The sequence below is a fragment of the Trachurus japonicus genome, chromosome 3 (genome assembly GCF_045865225.1).
Source record: "Trachurus japonicus isolate A0001 chromosome 3, Traja_1.0".
NCBI lineage: Eukaryota > Metazoa > Chordata > Actinopteri > Carangiformes > Carangidae > Trachurus > Trachurus japonicus.
Window position 1 is genome coordinate 11,549,289 of NC_140909.1, and position 23,808 is coordinate 11,573,096.

The 23,808-nt window shown below is 41.9% G+C and overlaps 1 protein-coding gene across 1 annotated transcript; it reads right to left on the minus strand.

The window, feature by feature from the left end:
• Positions 1-9,953: 9,953 nt before the first annotated feature.
• crispld2 (cysteine-rich secretory protein LCCL domain containing 2) lies at positions 9,954-23,608 on the minus strand. Its single transcript, XM_085761406.1, has 15 exons — positions 23,223-23,608; positions 20,567-20,941; positions 19,273-19,391; positions 17,799-17,931; positions 16,050-16,165; positions 15,502-15,602; positions 15,212-15,409; positions 15,059-15,119; positions 14,902-14,968; positions 14,670-14,800; positions 14,469-14,512; positions 14,311-14,383; positions 14,082-14,157; positions 13,210-13,340; positions 9,954-11,708 (listed from the first exon to the last, which is right to left on the minus strand). Exons 2-15 carry the CDS (start codon positions 20,846-20,848, stop codon positions 11,657-11,659), a joined length of 1,584 nt encoding a protein of 527 aa, XP_085617532.1. The 5' UTR covers positions 20,849-20,941; positions 23,223-23,608; the 3' UTR covers positions 9,954-11,656.
• Positions 23,609-23,808: the final 200 nt, after the last annotated feature.

Below are 23,808 nucleotides of genomic sequence, written 5' to 3' on the forward strand. Positions count from 1 at the left end.
ACTCTGTCCTTTGACAAACATACACAGTGTGCAGTCTGATTTGACAGCTCCCCTCCTTTCAACACTAACCAATGCCAAAGTGACCTAGTTACACATGGTTCTTGGAAACTTAGCAAGGAAAATAAAAAGGAAAACAAGGTTTTATTAACTACAGCACACTTCACCTTAACCCCGAAACCCATCTGTCATGAAACATGTGGCCAACCTTTTGAAAGGGAGTGAATTTTCTAATGTAATATGAAAAGTCTGGTCTATAAGCCTGATTAGACTGAAATCAATGAAAAGGATAATTTCACAAAACGTAACAATTTGGTATAGATTGGGTTGCAGATGGTGGAACGCTGTCATCTGTCTTTCTCATGGTGCTTCACACTAAATTTGACTTGACGTCTTCTCGTCTCCGGGGTGGAACAAAACTTTCCACACAGCCCAATCCTAATTGTCAATCAGACTTTTTTTTTTCCACGTGGGCCTCAAGGCTCAGGACCAGGAGCTTAGGATGTCAGGATGAGTCATCTTCTCGATCTCATCTTCAAACATATTTAGCGCTTACGTGGTGAAAGCATTTCTATTTTATGACTACTGTATTTGGACTGGATATATCATTACCTTAAAATTGTATTTTGAATCCATGTCAGGCTTTTAACTCTGTTTCTAATCATGCTTGAACTTTTTTCTTTTTTCTCTTAGGCAGTAGCACCAGTAATAGTATGAAGTATACGTATGTAATAGTAGAAGCAGTAGAAAAGCATGCAGACCTGTTTACTGCCATCATTACTGTGTTACATAATCACTTCAAAGGGGTGGGGTGCTGGGGGCATGATATATGGTACTCTGATAATGCACATCCAGGACAGCAAAATCCACAAAAGCGCTGGAGCTGCCAGTGCTAAATAAAAGTTATGTTCTTTTTCCTAGGAGAGGCTCTAAGCTGCACAGCAATGGAAAGACAAATGCCAGAAGATGATGACAGACACTGGAAAACAGAGATATAGTGGGATGACGAGTAGAAAAATGTTTTCAATATGTGTGTCAGACTATTTCACAGTTCTACAAATTTCTTTCTTTCCACTTCATTTATCGCTTGATGTTCATACAAATGACAAACTTCAGGTAAAATACTTAATATCCCTGAGTTGCAGCAGTGTGTTATTTCTTCAGTTTGAGAACATTTAAAACAGAAAAGACATTTTGTTTCTGTGTCAAACTCACATCCAGTTGAGGAGCTGCCAAATGGGCTTTGAGATTAACCCACTACTGGGTTTATTCAAAATAAAACATCACACAAGATTTACATGAACGTCACAGCCTTGACTTTTTTATAAAGAGAAACCCAACAGTTCCCACAAAGAGCTGTCTTTTGGCGACAGTGGTGAGGAAAAACTCCCTTTAACACAAAGAAACCTCCAGCAACACTGGGCTCAGGGTGGGCGGCCGTCTGCTGGGTTTGAGTGGAGAAACGGGGGGGTGTCTTAGGGTGTGGGTGTGTGGCGGAGATAGGAGCGAGAAATTCCCTCCATCTTTCTTTTTGGTCTGCCTCAAAGTTTGTATTCTTCTGGTTGGATGCATCTGGAAATCTTCCAAATGGAGGTATCCTCAAGTCCTCATGGTCAGGATGGAGAGACTGTAGGACAGTTTTAAGGTTTTATGTTTTGAGAAGTGAAATTGTGCTGTGCACCAATACATTGATTGTATACATGTGTGTTTTATGGACCTTGGCTTTTTTCTTGTTCAGAGATAAAATTTCATTCTCTTGGTCACTATAAAAAGCTCATGACCACAGGTGAAGGTTGAAATGTAAATCAGTTGGTCTTACATCTCAGCTCATACTGAACCACAATGGTCCGGCACAATGCCCAAATTTCTGCTGATGCAGCACCAGTCCGCCTGTCAAATATGAGTGACTATTGCTCAGCTCCTTTTGCAGTTGAATTCATATTTTGTATAATGGTTCAGTATATGCTCTGTTTCTCTCCTCACCCTATAGCCTGACAAGGCTCAAATTTGTTTATATGGGCGCCACCTCAATATTATATACCGAAGAGTTCAGATGTTTTCTGATCATTACTAATCTCATAAAGGTTGAAGCTGTAGGGTACTGTCTCAACATAATGCAGAACCAGGAATTTCACCATTGTGTGATCTTCTGTTTCCTTCTAAACTGCAGCGAATGGAGCCACAACAGCCAGAAACTACTGGCTGTTACAATGCAAGTATGATGGAATACTAAAGACATTTACTGAAGGATCTGACCATTGATTGTTATATTTCTTGATTTTTCTTTTTTTACCGATTCCATCAGTTACAAAGACAAAGACATTGGGACATTTTGCTGAGGAGCACTCTTCTGGATTCTGGTCCGACCACCTCCGCTGTGACAGGAGCACTTTGAAGCCCGTGTGTCAGTCAGACACAGTTCGGGAGCCCTGAGAAAGCATCTTGGCTGAAGCAGCACACGTTGGTCGGCTTGATGTTGATGTGCGTCAGCAGGCCTGTCAGGATGGCTTCGCGCTCATGTCAGCAGTCTGATCTCCTGTTACTGCTTACTACTCATTCTAAAGAGACAACGCCACAATGAGTGAGTAAGTTGGTTTGCTCAGACGTCAAAGTCCAACCACCACTCCCAAAACATAATTTATGGTTCTCAAAGAGACAGAAACAAGTTTTTTTTTCTTTATTCTCCCCTTTTAGACTGGTTGTCTGAATCTGATTTCAAATATAACTGCACATGTAAATACAGTCATCCACCCACTATCATAATTAGTGACTATAAATTACAGTATGGAAAAAAGAAACACTTCTGGTTTGTGTTTTATACCATGATAACATATTGGATGGTTCTCTTAACGAGAAACAGTGCATGTCAAATGAAGTCCAGATACAGCAAGAGAAACATTCCTTAGGAGTGAAGGCTGTTCATAGAAAATCATGCATAATTACACACACAAAAGCAAACGCGACGTACATTCATCACAGCTGTCTGAACCTTTTGTGTAAACCTAAACACAAATCACAGGAAAACTGACCGTTAGATTAGGTGACAATGGCCCACATACTCATAAGCTCTGGAGATAAAATGTGGGAATTTGTTAAATAAAATTTTAGTAAAATGAGACTTGTTTCCCCTGCAGCTCCCACCGGTCAGCTGGTCTAGCCTTCAAGGAAAAGGTCACCAACAAGTCTAGAAAACCAGTTCTGTCTGGGAACCAAACCTTTCCCAGAGCCCCCACAGTACCACTGCCCAGATGGCAGCTAGCGAGGGATTTTCAGTCTAGTATAGCCTGGTAAAATAAACTCACGACCCCAAGCTGGGACCCAGCAGGGACGCCCAGGCTGACATTTGTCTTGGCATGAGTAGTCAGTGCCAACGTTAGTGCTGATACCCCCTATGACATCAAAAACATGGGAAAAGTGCCCTCCGGCTGTTCATTGAGGATCCATGAGAACACATATCCGTAGGACTGACGATGAATCTTATTTATGATGTTGCAACTGCGTAGGATGTGTGTAAGAAAATGGATTTCTGCAGCTCAGTCACAACTAACTGATTCTATTAGTAAATGTTGCAGCTACCTATGAATGGTTCAGCATGGAGTACAAGTCTGACTTATTAACAGCAAATTAAAAACAGGTATATCAGATTACACATAAGCGTATGTCTGGTGCACTCCAGTAGCTCGTCTCGTAGAGAGCAGTCCATATAGGCACAGTCCTTTCCTGCCTCTAATACTGTCCTGTCACAATAAAGGCTTCAAAAGCCCAAAAGTATATCTTAGAAAAAAGGTAAAACTCCATGTCAGGCATCAGGAGTTTAGTCTAAATGGTATCTGAATGCCCACAACTTCTGAAAACTCTTTACCCTTTAAAAAGGTTGTGGGTTTTTATTGAATGTTGCTATTTATAGTTTCAAAACATCAGCTCTGTCACAGCTCTTCTCATCACTCATCACTCAAAGCATGAGTTTGACATTCTGAAGCGAACAGATCGACAGAGTGGTGGAGGTGTAACCAGTTCATTCACCTTTCTCCAGTTGAAGCCGTATCTGGAGTGGAAACTTGGTCTGAATTTATGACCAGATTTCAAAGAATAACAAGACTCCAAGAGATTTGATGAATGCACTGTATGCACAACACAGGCTTCACACTGCCTGTTAAATACTGTAACCTGTTTTAAAAATTTAGAGAGCTGCTTCTGCAAGTGTGATGAATGCCTCGCATCTGTGCTGTGTGCTCCACAGAGACCACCATAATTAACTGCCACAACATGAAGTTACAAGTAGGAAATCCTTTTTTCTCAGAACTGGGGAAGGTCAAATAATTCTGGGGTTCATTTCCATACCTGGTGGAGAGAGAGAGAGAGCTATACTGTATCTCCTCAGTTTCAAAGGGTCTGTGTCATCCTCTCTTGAAAAAGTCCTGACAGAGAAAAGGGCGGCTAGTGGGACGATTTATGACCTCTTACTCGGCCCAACACATATTGTACTCACTGCAGTGTGTGACACGCAGAGTGGGAGGCAGTGGGGGTTACATAACAAAGGAAAACAAAATTACTCTATCTGCTCACTGACAACCCGTGGTAGGAACACCTGGAAACAATCCTAATTTAAATGTGCTATATATGCAACAGTGACAAAATTAAACACTCTGCTTTATTCTCCAAAACATCTATAATATCTCTCTTTATGTTCCCGACAAACATTTATGCTAAATATTCCCACAAATGTTGTTGTAGCACTATATACCTGGACTAAACAACCTCACCTTACTACCGTATGCAACTGCTGAGGAAAGTTTTAAAATTGTACATTCAGGCAATCAGCAATTTTTCATGAATGTATTTTTCACAAACAGACTATGCACCACTGCTGCTGCTGCACCCTGCCTTTGCTCTACATTCACTGTAGGCTTTGTTTTGATCCTTGCTGTCAGGACCTGAGACTGATTAGACAAACGAAGAGCCCGTACAAGGCTGGGGTCAGTTCAATCTAAACTCTCAGAGCCTCTCGCAGAGGGAAAAACCTTAACAAAGTTGAGGATTGCCCCGGCGGCTTATTCCTTCTTCTACTGTGGTTTACTGGTTGTGTACTGGCCCAAATTCTCAGTGGATATAGAGCTATTTAAACAGACAATAACAATGTCCCTCAAGCCTTGTTTACTTCAGTTCAACTTTCCGCTTCTCCACTCAGAACAAAGTGGTGACAAACTCCCCACTGCTGCTCATTGGATTCATGTGTCAGGACCAGGACCGTAGTCGACAGTAGGGCTAGAAAAGAAGCAGGCAGACAATTAGCAGCCTGTGATTACTGAGTGTCGGCTCCACTGTGTAATGCTGGGAAACAAAACCCAACTATGAGTGTGCTCTTTGTTATCACATCTATAATAAGGTTCTCTATATTTAGACTGCTTTACTGACAGGTTTATGTAACAACCTTTCAATGTTTCATGTACCCATCATTTGCCAATTATTGAACTATTGGGAGTCCTTTGAGGAAAGTTATGTGGAGGAGTAAATGAGGTCTTTTATCAGACCTCATTATTTAGGACTTTTTCATTGTGAAGGAGAATGATGGAGCAAATGTTACTGTCCACAGGGAACACTGAACCTTCCCATGGCTTTACTTTTATGTTTGTTTTCTTAAATAAAAAAAATATTATTGATCTCATAAACAGCTTATGCCTTGAAATCACTCTTAAAGGTCCAAATGTTGGTAAGGAGTTTGATTTTTAAAGTCACAGTCATCTCATTACTGACAGACTTCAAAATGACTTTTTCTTAATCATCGTTCATATAAAATCCAACAAAAGTATGTCTGCAAAACAACTGGATTATGGTTTCTACCACAAAAAGCTGACTGCTGCTGAGTGGCATATGTGCACGTACTCATGTGTTTGACTATTCCCAGAATGGAAGTGCGTCACAGGGGAGAAAGAGAAGCTGTGTGTGGCTGTCAACACTAAAATCACTGAGGTCTAATCGTTTCAGACTAATACATGGAGCCTATAGATCTACCAGTGCAACGAGGCTTCAGCTGTTCCAGTCCACATTGGTTGGCTACACACCATCCACACAGATTCCTCATCATCTCTCTGACAAACAGCCTTTGTTCTCTCGATTGGGGTTGCCTCCCTCTGGGCCAGATTCAAACCGAGTCCTGGGGAAACACAGCCAGGGATTCACTGTGGTGGCTCTTGTGAAGAGAAAAAAAAACAAAGAAGACCAAACCAAATAAAACAACTCTGGGGACGCATTAGAGCATCATCGCCTGAATTTCCCTGGGTGGTTTGGCAACATTAGTGCCGGAAGTTGTCACTTAAGATTCTGTGTTTTATGGCTTTTCAAAAGTGATCTTCAAAAAGTTAAATCTTCTTTCCTGCATAAACTAATCCTTGACAACTTTAATGCATCTCTTATATCAAATATGCGAAAAGAATATAGGTTATGACAGACAAAGTAAACAAGATATAAAAGAATAAGCAAGAAGAGTGAGACTAAGAGGAGTAAGAGTCATGCTAATGGCTTTGTGAGAGTGTGCTTAACAGCAGCACTCAGTGAGGCAACCTCAGTGAGGCTGTAGGGAACTTTTTAGCAGAAAAAAGTTGCACTTAAACTTTACATACCCTTATCATAACCTAACAAATGTATAAATGGTAATCTGTACGTCAAAAGACAACCAAAGGAGGTAAAACGAGCCTCCTACCAATTTCAGGTGCTCTTTACAGATAGATGGCTTTGGTAAAACATCGATCAACTCTTGCTCTACAGTTGTTAGAACATTTTTGTAATGAACAAGCAGGCCAGACACAACCTGTCATAACAACATCAGCCACATCTCCCATTCAACTCTTTTGGAAAATTATGTCTTCAGTTCCAGTCTCTCGAAGTCTGAGATTCCCTCACACAAACTGGCCCATCTCAGCTAACTTTCCTAAAGCCATGTGCTGGACTATACAGACTCTTTGACTAGGGGAAATAACATCTCAATCATATAACTTGGACTCTACTCCTTAGACTCTCTCCAATGACCAAGATCCTGCCTGAAGGTCCAGTTTGGAGTGTATGAACTGTACTGCAATAAGCTCTCGTCCTCCCTTCCAAACCCTCATTAATAAAATTCCCAATATTCAATTCTGGTAATACTACAGTTAGCACAGCCACACACATTGCTTTCCCTTGACAACCATGTAAAATTGCCCACGAGAGCACAGAGCGGGCCTCCTAAGGGTTCAAACTTGAGCAATGCTAATGTTACCATTTTATGAAGGCTACGGTGTTGGCCTATGTTATTTTGGTTTCATCAAATCCATATCACCCATTATTCTCATTAAAATATGATCCCTGATTTGAAAGCAATCTTCTCTGCTGTAGAGATGCTCGAAAGCCATTACTCACCAAACTTCTGCCAGACGCAGCACTTTAATATCCCCTGTGTGAACTCAAGATCTGGTCCAAGTGGCAGCTGGTCGATGACGCTGAGTGTGTGATGCATTTCTCTAAAAGCCATGTGGTGGTTCATCGGTCCACTTGAGACAATTACTCCAATGTTCATCATGTATTACAGTAACAGGAAAACAGAGTGATTCCCTCACAATTAACTCATTGCACAACAAAACAAAGCAAAAGACCAAAGTACAGGCGGGGAGAGGGGGCTCTGTAGACACAGTCACCACCACAAAGGACTAGAAGCCCACATGTGATAAGCCGGATTTCCCCCAGACTCTACCTTTAATGACAATAGACAAATAAATAACTCTGCTGTGATTACTGTGTGATGCTGTTGCGCAAAGGCACATTTGAGGACAAGAAAAATGAAACTTGGACTAAAACCCAGAGCATTCTCTCTACGCAGTCGGGGGATTTACAGTGTGAGTACATATTTTTATCACCATTGACAATGGGAGTAAAGTAGTCATCACACAAGCCAATTGCAGCTGTTTATCAGTAAGATGTCCAGGGTCCTGTCCAACTGGGGCTCAACCGAGACTGAACATCTGCCTCCAATGAAACTCCATGGAGGTATGAAAAGTTATCAGTGTTTACAAGCTTTCTTTTCTCCCTCTGCCATTCTCCATTCCTCTTGCAATGTTTTTAGGCTTTAAGTAAACAAAGCATTTATTAATTGCACAATAATGATCTTATCACCTCAATGAACTTGTTACAAATGACAACTTGACCCTGGAGTGTGAAATGGGAAATTACATAGTCAGGAAATTTTAGCCGAGTCCATGGAGTTTCATTTTTCCTCTGAAATCATCCCACCATAGGCAAGAGCCTTTAAGTATTGGCAGATTATGTGCATGATCCTTGAGTTAAAGTGACTGCTTCAATTTATTGTTCCACCTCACTCAGCATGCATTTGACCGCAAGAAGCAGAGCCAGGTTATGAACATGGTCAGTGATATTCTTCCAAAGATAATGGGCAAACACTGGGTGGCCTGGGTTGGAAGTTTATTCGTAATGCATGACACACTGATTTTATCGTGATGCTCTGGTCAATACAATAATATAGTTATCAGATCTTATTACAACAAACACCTATTTCATATTACACTCACTTACGCACTTTCTGTTTTTGTTACATGCTAGCTGTTTTGATTAAATGTTTCTGAATTGAAAAAGGTCTGGTTGACTTTTTCATACATGAAGTCACTTACGTCATGTAGGTGAGAGGTCATCTTGGTTGAGATTACCTCTAACCCTGGTTGAGATTAGTTTACCTCTAACTGACTAACCCTAACCCTACAGTGGATTAATCAAGCCCATTAGTTTTTAACTATTCTTTAAAGGGACATTTTGTAGGAATTACTCAACTCAATCGTATTCTTATGCTGCATTCACCTGGAATTGGGCAGACGGCATAGGGATGACAGCCGCTGCACGTAATGGGATAAACAAGCATCTATGTAAACAACTGGTCCATCAGCACGAGGCAAAAATATACACATGTGAAAATATGTTGTCATGGCGATGTCGTATTGTTTACCTTACCCATATTTTACTGGCTTTCTCTCGTTGACTAAAATGACATCTGGTTTGTTGGCCGACTGCCGTCTGCCTGATTCCATGTGAATGCAGCAGAAGTGTGACCCTTCATCCTTTCTCACACTACACCGTGGTGAGGCCACCTCGACCTCGATCGATTCTCCCAGAGCCGACCGCTCCGGTGTCTCCGGTGAGTCAGTGTTTTTGTGGTTTACACGCTGCCACTGAATGTAAAAGATGGCAGCACCACATGGCAGCCTGCGTTGAGCTTACCAGCTCTATTCAAAGGTTACCAGAGCACTTCAGTTTGTTGATGGGGGTAATTACTAATTAATGAAACATACTTTTGGACGAAATAATCGATTTTTGTGAACAGACAACAAGAGGAGTTACACACTGCATGGGGCTTTAAAGACTTCAGGATGAGAGTTTAACTTAACCAAAGAGAAAACACTAAAGGTGGAAAGATATTATACAGTACCTTTCTCAGTGATGTTTCAGGCCCCAAACCCTAACTGACAAAACCTAACCCCAGTAGACGAACCAATTATCCCAAACCCCAGTAGACTAATCCAAATGTTAACTAACTAACCCTTACCCTAATTGAGTAACCCTATCCCTAGTAGACTATTACTGTAGCACTTTGAGATTACTTTATGAAAAGTGCTTTACAAATCAAATTTATTATTATTATTATTATTATTATTACACTACATTAATATACAATTGGGAAATACATTATGAAAGAGCATGAGTATTATGAGTAAATAAAATATCAAATACTGTACTTAATTTAAAATAAAATTACTCTTTTTGAATGAATATGACCTGAAGTGCTCTGTAAAAAAAATGAGAAAGATGTTCTCAAAAACCTTGAAATATCATCTGTGCATTTCCTAAATATCATGTGGCTCCATCAAGTGATATTTAAGAAAAGATGATGATGAAACGACACAAAAGAACGTTCAGTTGTATTATAAGGCAAACTTTATTTTCAAATTGTGACAAAAATAATAAAAAACCTATCCAACACCTGTATAAAAACAAAATGACCAAGACAACAGAAATAAATTCACACATTTTAATTATAATATTATTGCATAGAAGATGTTTCAAAAACGAAATCATAGTATTTACAGTTTGCATAATTTTACAAAACCTTTAAATTTTCCCATAAAAATTCCCATATAGAAAAGACGTAAATGCCTAGCGCAGCGATAGGACTGAGGTAGAATAAAGAGATAAAGATTAAATAATCTTGACGGAAAAGATTTGAAGTTAGTCATTTTGTCTTGGCTTTTACTTTGAAGTGTTTAAGGAACAGGTAGAGAGATTTAAGATTTAATGGTACTCTAATGCGTCTAGTGGGTTTAAGGACTGTGACAATCCTGCAGGATGAACTGCACATTACATTTGTTTCATTTGTTTCTCATTTATGTGGCACAAGAGAAACAGTTTAGAGTTGTAAGTGTACAAAGCAAAAATATTTGGCACAGCGCCTCAGTCCAGCACAGAGTCTGTCTCCTGCTGTCACTGCATACTGTAGTGTAGTTTGTTCCATAGTGCATAAACTACAGTTTGATTGTTATGGCCTGTTTTCTAAAAAAAAAAAAAAATCTCTTTGTACCTGAAAAAATGTACACATTCATCTGTCTGGTGGGGAGGGGACGAATTTAGCATTTTTGTTTATCTTAGAGGAGCCAGAGAAAAAAAGAAACAAGAAAAGCACTAAGCAACAATAAATATAAAATGGCATATTAAGCTCATTATTATAAACATATCTGCTGTCTGTGATTGTCCAGAATATTGCCCCCATTCAGAAGGCCCATCTCCACTAACTATCACACACTACACAGTGACCTTCATTAGTCTCACATATCTGGCACTGAAGTGACTCCAGCCTCCTCAGGGGAGACATTATTTCCCTGTTGCAGTGCCTGCTGCCTGAATACACTTTCATTTACCATACTGTGTCCTCTCTCTTTATGTCTGCCCAAGTCCTGCTCTACCCATTAAACAAAACAGCCCACCTCACAATGAGCACACCTCTTAATTTATAAATACAATTTAGACTTAGATTTGATTTCACAGTCTAAATTTTCAGGAGCAGGAAAGCAAATATTATCCAGAGAAAGAGGAAGAAGGCAGCAATAAAAAAAAAAATCATAATTGAACATAATAATGTTAATATATGGTACTCCATTTTTAAAACAAACAAAATATCATATATTCTGTACACAATGATTAAATACAGTGTGATCAGTATACATTCCTGTGTATGAAATCAACTTATATTTGTAATAAGAACATCAATGTAAACACAGTACTTTATGTAAAACTTCCAGCACCAGCTGTTCAATGCATCATAATGTATATAAACAAACGAAACATCCTGTATTCACAGATGAAGTATGTCTAAGGAATATCCATCTCTGGAGTTACAAGATGAGACAAAATTAAAGTTCATTAAGATATCGGACAGTTACTTTTACTGGGTGGCTACAGTTTGATAACTAGGAGGGGAAAGTGTCTTTCAATCTACTGGGACGCTCTGTTTCCATTTACTGTAAGACACGGAGACAGATGAACAGCCTTGGTATCCAACCTGCGGGCACTTCCTGCTCTTCAAGGGCAGCTGAGGTGACTCTGTTGGTCTTTGAACTTCTCAACCGAAGCCTCACTCCCTCACAGCAAAGAGTCGGAAGGAGCCTCCCTCTGTGTTGCTCCTGCTGCAAACAGACGATACAGAAAACAAGTTAGTTTTGGGAACTAGACAAAACTGAAACAGCAGTTTATCTGAGCTGAACATTTCAAAGTTCAGCTCCAAAAGCACTGGATCCTCTTCTATGCAACCAGTAGTATCTTTCATTACACCTTCTGTGCCTACTAAATACCCACTTCTTTCAAGCTGCTCACCTCCATCCTAAGGCGCAAACTAAGATAACGCCATGAAATGTTCTTTCTGTAACAATTAAACTGAATTTAAGGTATAAAATAGATGGAATTCCCCTTTAATCCCAATAAAAACATGTCCTCATATATAAACAAGTCCTTTTTTTGTATTGCCCAAGTCTTCCCTGCAGCCAAATCCATAAAAAATTGCACCATCATGTTGTTCACAGCATCTTTGGAAAAGAATCCGACAAATGACCGATTGGCAGTATGACTCACAGTTGCCGTATTTCTGAGAATGACCTTTCCAGCTACCACATGTGTTAAACTTAACAACTTTGTAATTAGTTCATCAGTGGAGAAAACCTTGAATCTCTGCCATGATCAATAATCGTGATAGGCCAGCGCGATTGGTATCACATCACAGATAATTATCCTTATAGGAAAGCACTAAGTGGCTGACAGCATTTCCATCCTCGGGTAATAGGATACGCTGTGATTACTTCCCCAGCAACAGAGTCCAGTCCAACCTGCCCACCCTGCCATGATGCTGGCACATGGCACGGACTCTCACTCAGCAGTTTGACCTCCTATCCCGGTGCCATGAGTGGGGCCTTCGCAGCTTTGCATTAGATTTCATAGAATCAGACTTGGATTATTTTTGGCAACTCAGCACTTTGCACACTCAATTGAAATGCCTGGGTAAAGTAAGCACAGATCCCATGTGTGGCCCATCCACACACCAAACCACACCATTACTCTTACAACCCCACATGCCAGCAGAACTGGCCACAAGGGCTTCTCTGCCCAAGCTCAGTCCACTGGAGCCAGCCACAGACATGAGAGTGATGTGAGAAACATGGCGTGCACGCAGGGAACCCACTACATGCAATATTACAGGACACATAAATCACGTTAGAGTCAAATGAGTAAAAACACCTTTCTCTGTCATATTTCAGATTCTCTTGTCAGTGTTACTTGTGTTATTTTACTACAAGTTTCTTGTTTTTTTATTTTAGCACCAGTGAACATATTCCCTTACATCACAGCCAAAGAGTTTTGGCAGTTTTGTGGCTACTAAACAAATAGTTGCTTGCTGATGGAAGTTGTCACAGCATGTCTAAGCATAGTTGATATCATTTTTAGACACAGCCTCTTTAAAATACTCTACAACGAGACTGCAAGGAACATACATTTCTGGAATTCAAGCTATGTCCATGCAAATGTTTGATACAATGCCTGACCCATCTGTCTTTGTATTTTGTGTTTTTGTGCAACAATTCTCATCTAGAAAGAAAAGTTCAGTAAAAAATAATGTGAAAAATAACCGAGCAGTACCTTTCAGACTGGATGCCATTTTTCAGGACTCCAATGTAGCTCTTTCTCTTGTCCAGTGGCAGAACATCAACAAAACCACCATCTGCTTTGATTACCCCTGCATGGATGGCTGCTTTACAAATACTGGAGTTCTGTGAAGAGAATGTGTGGAAGTTGAGAAAGACATTTAAGAGGGGGAGAATACATTTGTCTCCACATGAGTATTTTGTAATTCCCTTATTGTTTGCTGCTGTATTGGGCAGTAATTCACAGACACATGTAAGCACATACACACACACACACTCAAGTGTTCATTTCACAATCTCAGCCAGAAGTCTGGCTCCACCACAACAGAGCATGAACTCTTATCAACAGTCTGGAGCAGATTCATGCAGATCATTCATTTCTAGTCCAAACACACTTTACACTGCCCATACAGCCCTCCCACATTTCTAACCAGATAGTTTATGTCTCAAGTTTAACCAACATCCAGTCTCTACACCACAGTTGAAACACATTCAGAGCCCGAGACTTCATCACATTCTTGGGCATGTTTGGTGAGACAAATCCTTACTCTGAGATAACATGTTAGTCAGTCTCTGAGTGTATTACATCCCTGGCAGTCTCTGGCTTACCTCACCATTACTCCCATTCTCCATGAGCCAAATTCAGGTTGTGATTCAATGGCTTTCCATAGCTACCACGCATCACAAACCCTGCAGAGTCGCTCTGACCTTACCATGATACAGATTTACATATCCAATGTTTTCCATCTGAACTAATAGGCCATAAGTACCTTTAAAAATAAATAGCACAGAACTGGAGGGCCAGGACCTCTGCTCTGACTCGTGGTTCACTTGGAACATACAGATACAGATACTTGTTTAACTTACATCTGTGTAGATGTTGTTTCCAATAACAGGTGACCAGTAAGACGGCTGAGTCTTGCAGTTAGTTGGACAGAAGATCCTGAGGAAGAAATTTAAAGTTAGTATGCATTTGAAGGAGCAGATGATGGTTATATTCACAGAATTAAGTTTATTTTACAAATGCGTGTAAAACTATATTGACTTATGATATGATGCTTCAGTGAGTAATCAGACAGTGGGTGTGAAAAGGCACCTGGGGCAGTGGGAGTAGGGTTTTTTGAAAGGGCAGATTTCAGCCACTGTGGTGTAGCAGTCTGCAGTCGTCTCTGTCACAGAGAAAGAGAAAAGCTGTTAATACTCCTGATACATGTATTTTTTATAGAGCCATGACTCAAATAGTGATCCACATACCTTCCACTTTGGCCACCACAAATGCGTTGCCCGGTTTATATTTGCTGGAAAAGTCATCACAGTGTTTAGAAAATCAGGAAAACAAATGGTGAAAATCCATTATTGCGCAAAATGTGCATCGTAAAAGCAGGGAAAGGATTTTATAAGTGCTGCATCAGTAAATGGGATTTCCCCCCAAGCACAGATATTACAGATGTCTACCTGAGAGACTCGATGCCATTTTTTGTGGCTCTGACAAAGAATGGAAGCTTCTCCATCCTTGTGATGTCGACCAGTCCTCCGTTGTTGTCAATCACACCAAAATGAATAGCAGCTCGGCAAATACTTGATTGCTGAGATGAGAAAAAAACGAGGGATATCAATATTCATTCACAGTATTACGTAATTGCTACATGATGATGCAGTGTTTGCTGTTTATGCTGGGCAGACTCACCACATCATAGTAGAGAGTTCCCCAGACCTTTCCTTTCTTATTCATGCAGTTAGCTGGACAAACATATCTGTTGTTGGAGATGAGAGTGAGTTGACACACAATACGATATATCCAAAGCCAGCTATATATTGTAATTCATTCAGTTAGATTCCCTGACCTGTTGCAGGTCGCTCCTTTGCACTTATCTCGCAGTCTAGTCTCACACTTAATGTTTTGAGCTGCAGGAAACACAAAAGACAAAAAACAAAAGTGAAGCAATGCACACAAACATAGAGGTTTAAGGTTGTTGTGAATGATCGCTCTAAATTACCTAAGAAGTTGTTGCTGGTAGGCCTTGAGGCTGGTGTCCTTGGTGTGGTAAGCTTCGGGGTGAACGGTTTGGACACGGGTTTCTTCGGAGTGGAGGGTTTAGGTCTGACGACAGGTTTGGCTGTGGTACGAGGCAGCAATGGAACCTGAGGCTTCTCCACCTCATTCATGTCCTCTGTCTCTGAGCGCTGGGAGTCCACTGATCAATAAACAGATGGGGCTCGGGTTAGCAGAAGTTTGACATTTAATTTCAACATCTTGGAATGAAAAAAACCACTTGTGTTCTCTCACCTTTGTAGCACAGGTTATTCCTACATCCTCCTCCATAGCTGGGGGGGCATTGGGAACAAGGGCGGCCATGTTGGTATGGGGCCTCTCCAATCCAGTTGCCCCTGCAGAAGTAGAGCACAATGGATAGTTTGACTAAGGTGGAAATTAATCATCAGTCAGGCATCACTGGGCACATAGCCGTGTAATTACTTCAGCACTCTTTGCTCATGGTCAACACACTCCTAGAAGTCATTAGTCCCACACTCCTCGTTGTCTCTCAGGCAATTACATCCTGTGGGCTGTCTGGAAAACAAACGCCAGCTCTGCTTTTATTTTTCTTTCCCTGTGCTTCATTATTATTTTTCTATTCTGACTTATGGAGGAATTTTAATGGCAGCAATATGTTATAGAAACCTCTCAAACATTTAGTGCTGCATATTGGCAGTGGAGCTATATTAGGAGCACGCAGTGTAGCGTTTGTCAGCAGTTTATGGAGGAGGAATGTAAACAAAAATCTCCAGAACGGAGGTGTTGGTGAACGGTGAAACATGAGGGAATACTGATCTTACTTTGGGGAATAGTTGCACACAAGGTAAACGGAGTTCTCCCATATTTCACCCCACACGTCCATCCTGGGGCACACGTGCACAGCACAGCCCACTCGGCTAGTGGTTGCCCAGACCAGCTGTGAAGAAGGAAATGGAGGAATGGCCAGAGTTAGCACAAACACTTACTGCAAGAACAGACATATTATAGCAGAGTTAACTACTGTGTTAGCTTATAGCCTGGACGTCCTGACTCACGTTTCTCACCAGCTATGGTTCAATCAATCATTTCAGAGGAAGAAACTAGGCTCGCAGTCACGGTTAATGTGGCCTCTGGGACGACCAGTAGTGCCTGGTCTGTTATTCTGACCCAGTCCAATGCACATGAAGTGTGAACCCAGTTTGCCCTCCGTGACACAATCACGATCATTTTCATCATCCAGTTAGAAGTGGAAAAAACGGTCAGCGTGGGCCCGAGACCGTCCAAGTTAAAATAAAACGCCTTATTAAACGGAGGGCTGCTGCAGTAGTGTTACAGATGAATGATGTGCCATTTGACAACGAATACAACACACAGCATGTTCCATAACTCCTCCTCACTTTCCTCCCCAACTCTCAAACATGTGCGCTCTCCCTCCTCAGGAATGTTCATCTTTTTCCTGGTAGAGTTAGAGGCCACTGGAAGCAGTGAGTCAGCACATAGACCGATGTGTGCTGAGTGCTGGTAGCTCAGCACAATGCAGTCTCTAACTCCAAAGGGTCTTCCATTTCTCTGTAGGGGTAGTAATGGGCTATGACTGCCTGGATTGCAGATACATCCGGACATCCAGCAAATGAAAGACAGAGACAAGGTGATGATGCTGCTTTTTGGCACTGTCCCCCTCTCTGCAGCATCTTCAAAAGAATCCAGGTCAAGCAGCGAGGGATGTCTGGTGTGTCTGGAAATGACTACCAGATGACAGCGATCAGGTTTCAGGGTGAAGGCAGAGGGAGGAGCCTGGATGCTTCTGTAAACTCATCCCAGCAGCTACAAAGTAAAGTCTAGAGGAAAAACACGCCAGCTCACCCATCGCTGTTTCCTTTTCATTTGATTGATTTCTTCATTTTCTCATCTCATCTTCAACTCTTCTTTCTTGTCCCCTCAGTCTCCTTCATTCCCATTATTTGCAACTGATTTTCTATTTATCTCTCTAAACTTTTACTGTTTACAAGTTACTATATGCACACCTGTCATTTAACCCCTCAGTCACACCGCAACACCCATAAATACTGTGAAATATCATACAGGGTGTCCACCACGTGTTGTAGTCTAATATTGTCTCACAGATTTAAAAAAAAAAAAAAAGGCACATGACCTGATACTAAACACTTTTTATTATTTATTATTTAATATAGCATAAAGACTGGAAATTGAAAAATATAATTCAGACTAAAATGACACCAATCAAACAGGATGCCAAACTTCAGATTTATGATGGAGAATTAAGTCAAAGCAGCAGAACCAGAGATATTGTTAATTAGTGTGTGCCTTCTTGCTTGCAAACATCTGATGCCTACATTACCCACAATACAACTGCTTAAACTCACACATTCAGGACTGTTATCTTAGGCAGTTTATCAGACTTCACACAGCTTTTCTGGAGCCATAAAAGTCTTTGATGTGTAAAATAAGTGCAGCAGCTCCCATTTAACCTATTTTTCGTCTGTCAAAGTTTTTCACGAACTCCTTCACCTCAACTCTTCCCGCCTTCATTTCTGTGTGATCTGTCTCACCTGGGTATAGTGGGTACACATGGGCCCCGAGCAGCGGTCTGGACACCAGGGATTGCACTCGTGGGGGTAGGGATAGGTATAGTCTTTCACCTCATCGTACCAGGCCTGGACGTGGAAAGCAGGAGAGCGGTATCTGTGGAGCCCATGCACAGACACACACAAATAAACAAACACACGCAGACAGACAGACAAACAGTAGTCTCAGTCACAGGCCATCCAGGTACTGGGGGGCATAAAGGGAAATATCTGAAGGAGCTGCCAGGTGCTTTGGCTTGACTTGAAAAACACTGCTTGAACTCCCCCCCACCACCACCACCCCTCCTCCTCCTCCCCCCCCCCCCCCCTCCAGGCCTCAAGAGATGAGTCTGAATTTGACCTGGCACATAGAACAGCAGTCTGCTCCCCTCCATAACAGGGGAAATCAAATCAGGTTAAAAAAAAAACAAAACAATCAGAGCAAATCTAAACATGGCTCCACTGCCTAACAAATCAGTTCTTGCTCTTATTATAAACATGTCTTTTTACGGTATTGAAAAGTGCTGAGCTTATAAGTGGAGAGTAGAGGGGGAGTTAAAAAAAAAAAGGTTTGTTGGCAAAGGAAGAAAAGGAGAAAAGAGGGGAGGGAGGAAAGGGCCTGTGAGAATGAGAGCAGATTCCTGGAAGGGCACCTGCTGCGATAGCCACACGCTGTCATACACAGAGGCCTACTGTGTCTGGTGTCTGCTCGGACACACACTCATTCACACAAACATCAGCCTTAAAATGCTAGCACTGAGTAGTACGACCCACGCTGGCACTGCAAATCAGTGGATCAAGATTTTTTATTTTTTTAAAGAAGCAGATCGATTCAAAGTGGATTTGACTAATAGTTTTTTGCCGAAACTCATGTCTATGATTTACAAGGAACGGTTTCCTCTTGCAACACTGACTGTTGAGAAAGTACTTACGGTAATTAAAACAGAAGTCAAAGAAATGACCTGCTGATGAGTATGTATTTGTGCACAGATGAATGTTAAAGGTTTGGTAAGATTGTGCATTAGAATAGAGGTCCTTTCAGCTAAATGCTGAATAACTATGTCAAGCAGGTATAAGTTTTAGTCTGTTAGCACACTTTTAAGAAATAAACACAAAGTACAGTTGTGGCTGTTGTGTCAATCATTTTGCAGACACTCGCTCAAAAAGAGAACATAAAAACCTGATCATGGCACCATAGCTAATGTGAGAGGTAATTATAAAACAACACCTGTGGCAAATGTCATGGCAAAGCCAAAAAAAAAAGAAAACGCAGTCACCCAAAATTGCAAATGAAAAAACATCATGATGGTGTGAGAGAAAAAAAACAAGTCAGGGATCACCCAAGTCAGGTGAAATCATCCTCTGTTTCAAGGTGAGATGTCAATAATTTGCTTTGAAACCGGAAACTCAGCCCAGACTGTATTATATATTCAGGATGTGTGTGTGTGTTATGTCTCACCTGCCCCAGTGAACAGCCAGGTTCTGTCCAATAGACATCAGCAGGTCTTTAGGTCCGTGGTCCCACTGACACTGCCCCGCCCAGTGAGTGGAAGAACGCTCCAGCTCATCGTCCCACACCTGGACACATCAAATAAAACAAGTTTTTCTACAAAGAATTTACTTTTTTTTTTCTTTTTTTACACCTGTGGTAGGCTACAATATGCACCTGCATAATCCGCCACAATATGGGATAGTATAATCCACATCTTGTTCTGACTCAGTAGATATCTAACCACAACCTGCTCAAGGCCTCTGCTCCTGCACTTCCTTCCTTCCCAGTGAGGTGAAACTGAGCTGGACACAAGTACAACATTAACCTTAGACGGTGACATCTGAGCGGAGCAGCTGGCGCCTGGCCCTGGTCCACTACAAATCTCCAGCAATCACAGCTGAATTATCCACATTTCCTGAGAGGGGTTTCTTTACGGTGTTGGAGAGAAGGCTGGAAAGCGGAGAAGACACCTGACTCCCGCCGTGGAGGGGTTTGCTATGAATGGAGGGAGGACTGCCGTACAGCCGTGGCCCCTCAAAGCACATCTCCTCAGTAAATTTCCAGCCTTTTGGTGGTCGCTTAAACATTCGCACACAGACACCGCTGTAACCCCAAACAGCCATACACCAACACAAACACACACACAAGCTGCTTGTTTGCTGGAATTTGAGAGAGCAGCAGCCGGCAGAGTAAATCTACAGACACTTTCCTCCCAGGCTTTAACCACACTCCAGAGACACACAGGCCACCACTGCTTCTCTCAACTTTATGGACCTCGCGGTTTTCAATAACTTTCTCTGTCTCAACAATAATCCCTCTCCTTTTTTCACCCATTGATGTGCCACGTTGTCCCATAATTTTCCTGTTTAAGTCCTATTTCCTCTGTCTCTCCCATGACCAAAGCCCTCCCTCGCCGTCCTGTCTTCTCCGGCTCTGAGCTGTTTGCAGGTAGGACAGAGTCAGCATTATTATCCTCCTTGTAAAAGAGCAGCACAGCAGGCTGGCAATAACTCACCGCCATGACTGCATGTTTCCAGCAGAGAGAAAAGGTTGTTTTTACTCTACCAACACCACTCTTCTCAGCAGAATAAAACCTTAAAGCCTAATTACCAGCCTTATTTCAGAGCTAAGTGTTGCTGACACTTGGAAATGAAGTTCTGTGTGAGGTGAAGCCAAAAAGTTAAGTCAAGAACATGTAAGCATCATTGTAAATGAAGAATAATACTGAAATAGGTCATTGGGGCAATAGGACATGTCTGACCATATACTCCATGTTTGAGGCCGTTGGGTAGACGCTGCCTCTCAGCTTGTTGTGCAGCTGGATGATCTCCTCACGGTCCGACCAGCGGATGGCTCGACGGGTCCTATTGCCAGCCGTGTTGCTGCTGGTGCCGTTCTGGTCTGCTTCCTCCTCTGCATAGCGGCTCAGCAGCTGCCTGAGCTCCTTGGAGTCAGGCAGGAAGAGGGAGCCCGAGTCCCTGATGCACAACAGCAGGAGGGAGAGGGAGACGACAGAGAGCCAGCTCATGGCAGCGCAGGTCATTCCGACACTTCAGCTGTCTGGGTCGGACTGTAAGACTGGAGTAGACACTTGGGTTTTTATGCGAACGCCGCTCCTCGGAGTCCCAGACACAACCTGCAGAGAGGAAATGTCTAATGAGTTTTTCCCCGCTGTGTGAGTCAATAAAGTAGAACAGATTACAAAATAAGGGCGTAGATGTTACTCAACTAATGCAGGAAACACTTTCTCCACCAAGGTTATCAATTTAATGCACACAGAAAAATGTTTTCTTTGCTAAGTACCCCAAATATATCAAATCAGAAAGTATCAACATAGCAACACTTTCCATCGGTTGCTGTCACCTGCCTCTGTTGCTTTTCTGATGAGACTGCAGTTTGGCAGTTATGGCCAATTCCCAAAAACTGTTACTACTTTTCTTCTGAATCTGATGCAATCCAAAGGAACTGCCCTGCAATAAGTCCTTCCTTTGCTTTGTTTTTCTTCTGTTAAAGTTGAGTTATTATTAATTATTCATGTGATTCATCATTTTGAGGCTGTACAGTTGCTGTAGTGTTGAAACGCAGTATTGTGAAAGACTTATAAATATCCTCTCACTCACATGCGAGTAAATGGGGTTGAACAAATCGTAAATTCATCTGTACATAATAAAATCCTATACAATCTCTCCTCACACTAACACCAGGCTTAACAATGACCCTAGAGTTGAGTGGACTCCTCTGTCAACAAGTGAGCAGATCATTACAGTCAGAACAGTTGTATTGGACTCTATTAGATTGTACACTATCACTGAATAAACTAGTGGTTGTATGTTACAGTCTATAACAACATCTATAGATCTACATTTAAGAGAAATGCTTTCCTCCCAGTGCACAGATACTGTGATGCATCAAAGACGACTGTCTTGCACTATATTGTGCACCACAGAAATGGCTACATTATTATGTTCAGCACAAGTTATTAAGACGTGTTGTTATCAGACCCTCTGATTACCAACTCCAGTTTCTGTATATGTAGCATTAAATATACTATCTATGTTTTGATTATTTTCTAATAAACAGAAAAATAATATAATCTGTATCAAAAATAATCAACCTGTTCACTTCCATATCCAAAAGATGAACTCTGTCTGAATGAGCGTTAGCGATCAGGTGAAGTTTATATTTCAAAGAGCATTTAACCATAAATGATGTAGTTTCATGAATATCTGTTACATAATTAAGGCTTCATCAGTAGCTGTCACCCTGCTGAACTGTCTTTGAGAACAAAAGAAATCCAGCATTCCTGACACATGCAAGGGCAACACTCTGTATCTGACCCTGCATCTGACCTCCCTCTGAGGAAACAAGGAAAACGCCCAAGACTAAAGCTAAACCAAACTGTTATAAAGAGAGAGAACCAGTCAGTCAGTGTGATCAGAGCAGAAAGACAAAAAATAAACCAAGCTCCAGCACGCACTGGTTGCTCTTATCCTTGAATCCCTTCACCTCTTTCCCTCTGGCTGAAAAGACGACTTGAGGTCTGGCACCGGCTCTGTGTCAACATGCTGTGCCAGCTCTGGGCACTGTGAGCCAGCGGGCAGCCCAGGCACCACACCCTTCTCCTTTCTCCCTGTGCCCCCTTTTCACACTGAACCGCTACCAGCTTCTGCGTCTGGGCCCTTCTCATGGCTCTCATGAATTCTATACCCCAGTGACAGACAGAGCAGTAGAGTTGGAAACACGCACGTGTCCACATCTAGTCTATCTGGTGGGCTTGTTTCTGGTCTGGAGAAGAGACTGACCTCCTCTCCACCCCACCATGAGGCTGAATGTAAACACAAGTCATGGACAGTATAGACTGACTGATTTAAGTACATTTTCATAAATACTTTTACATGGAAAAGCACACATTATAGACTGACAGTTGTGCAATTGTTGTAGTCTCCAGTGGTTTCCCCTGGAAAAATAAATATTTCTTATTCTAATCATTTAAAATCAAGCATTGGTATTAAAATACTTTCTACTTTGCTCAGTAGCCCACAGTCTGTTGCCTGTATAGTATTTTCCATTTGGGAGCTGCTGCTCTCCCATTGACATTTCCTTGGTAAGGAGACAGACTCACAATGAATGGCAGTGTCTTGCCAACAGCCTCTCTGGCCAAGGCATGGCTTCAAACCCACAACCGAAATATCAGAGTTGTTGGTGACATAAATTCTGAGTAGAATCAATAAACCTGAAACGTCATGTCAGTCAAAAGCTGTCTGGTGTGCAGATGAGACCAGGCAGGTAGGCTGCACTGCTCAGAGGATGATGTGCATGAGGCTTTAACACAGGAAAGTCAAATCCTAACTAAAGCACTGGACGATATAAAACTACACGCTGCAGAAAAATGTGTGTCAGTTCGCATAATCACTAACCTGTGAGTTAGAGAGTATCCAGATGCTGGACTGTTTGAGTTTCCTCTGCGCGTAAGAGAACGGTCCGGATTATTCCCTGGTGAGAGCACCGGGCTGCTGCTTGTTGGCGCTGTTCCTGAAGCTCATAGGAACTGAGTGACTCCTGTGCAGCTCCGAGAGCCTTATATAGAGAAGGAGACCCCTCAGGACCAGAGGAAAAAATTACTGTCTCTAACTCACTCCCACACTCACCCAGCCTCCAGCCTCCCTCAAGTAGGTTATGTTCCTGGCAAACTACGCGCCGTCTGCGTACGCTGACGCGCAGCCGAATGTCAGCAGCAAAGAAAAAAACTGCAAATATTGTAAATCAGCGACTGTCAGAGGAGTCGGCTGCAGGCAGATAGATCAGCATCCCTGAATCACAGAGTGACAGTTATTACCCAGACATGTATCTTCTCGAGCAGCTCCACGCACGCTGCATTACAACAGTACTACGAGGTTCACGGGGGCAGCGGTGAACGAGGAGACCCGCAACTGACAGGAGTGAAGACACGGAGGCTAAAGTTGAACCTCATCATTATACAGGAGCCCTGGAAGACAACTCATC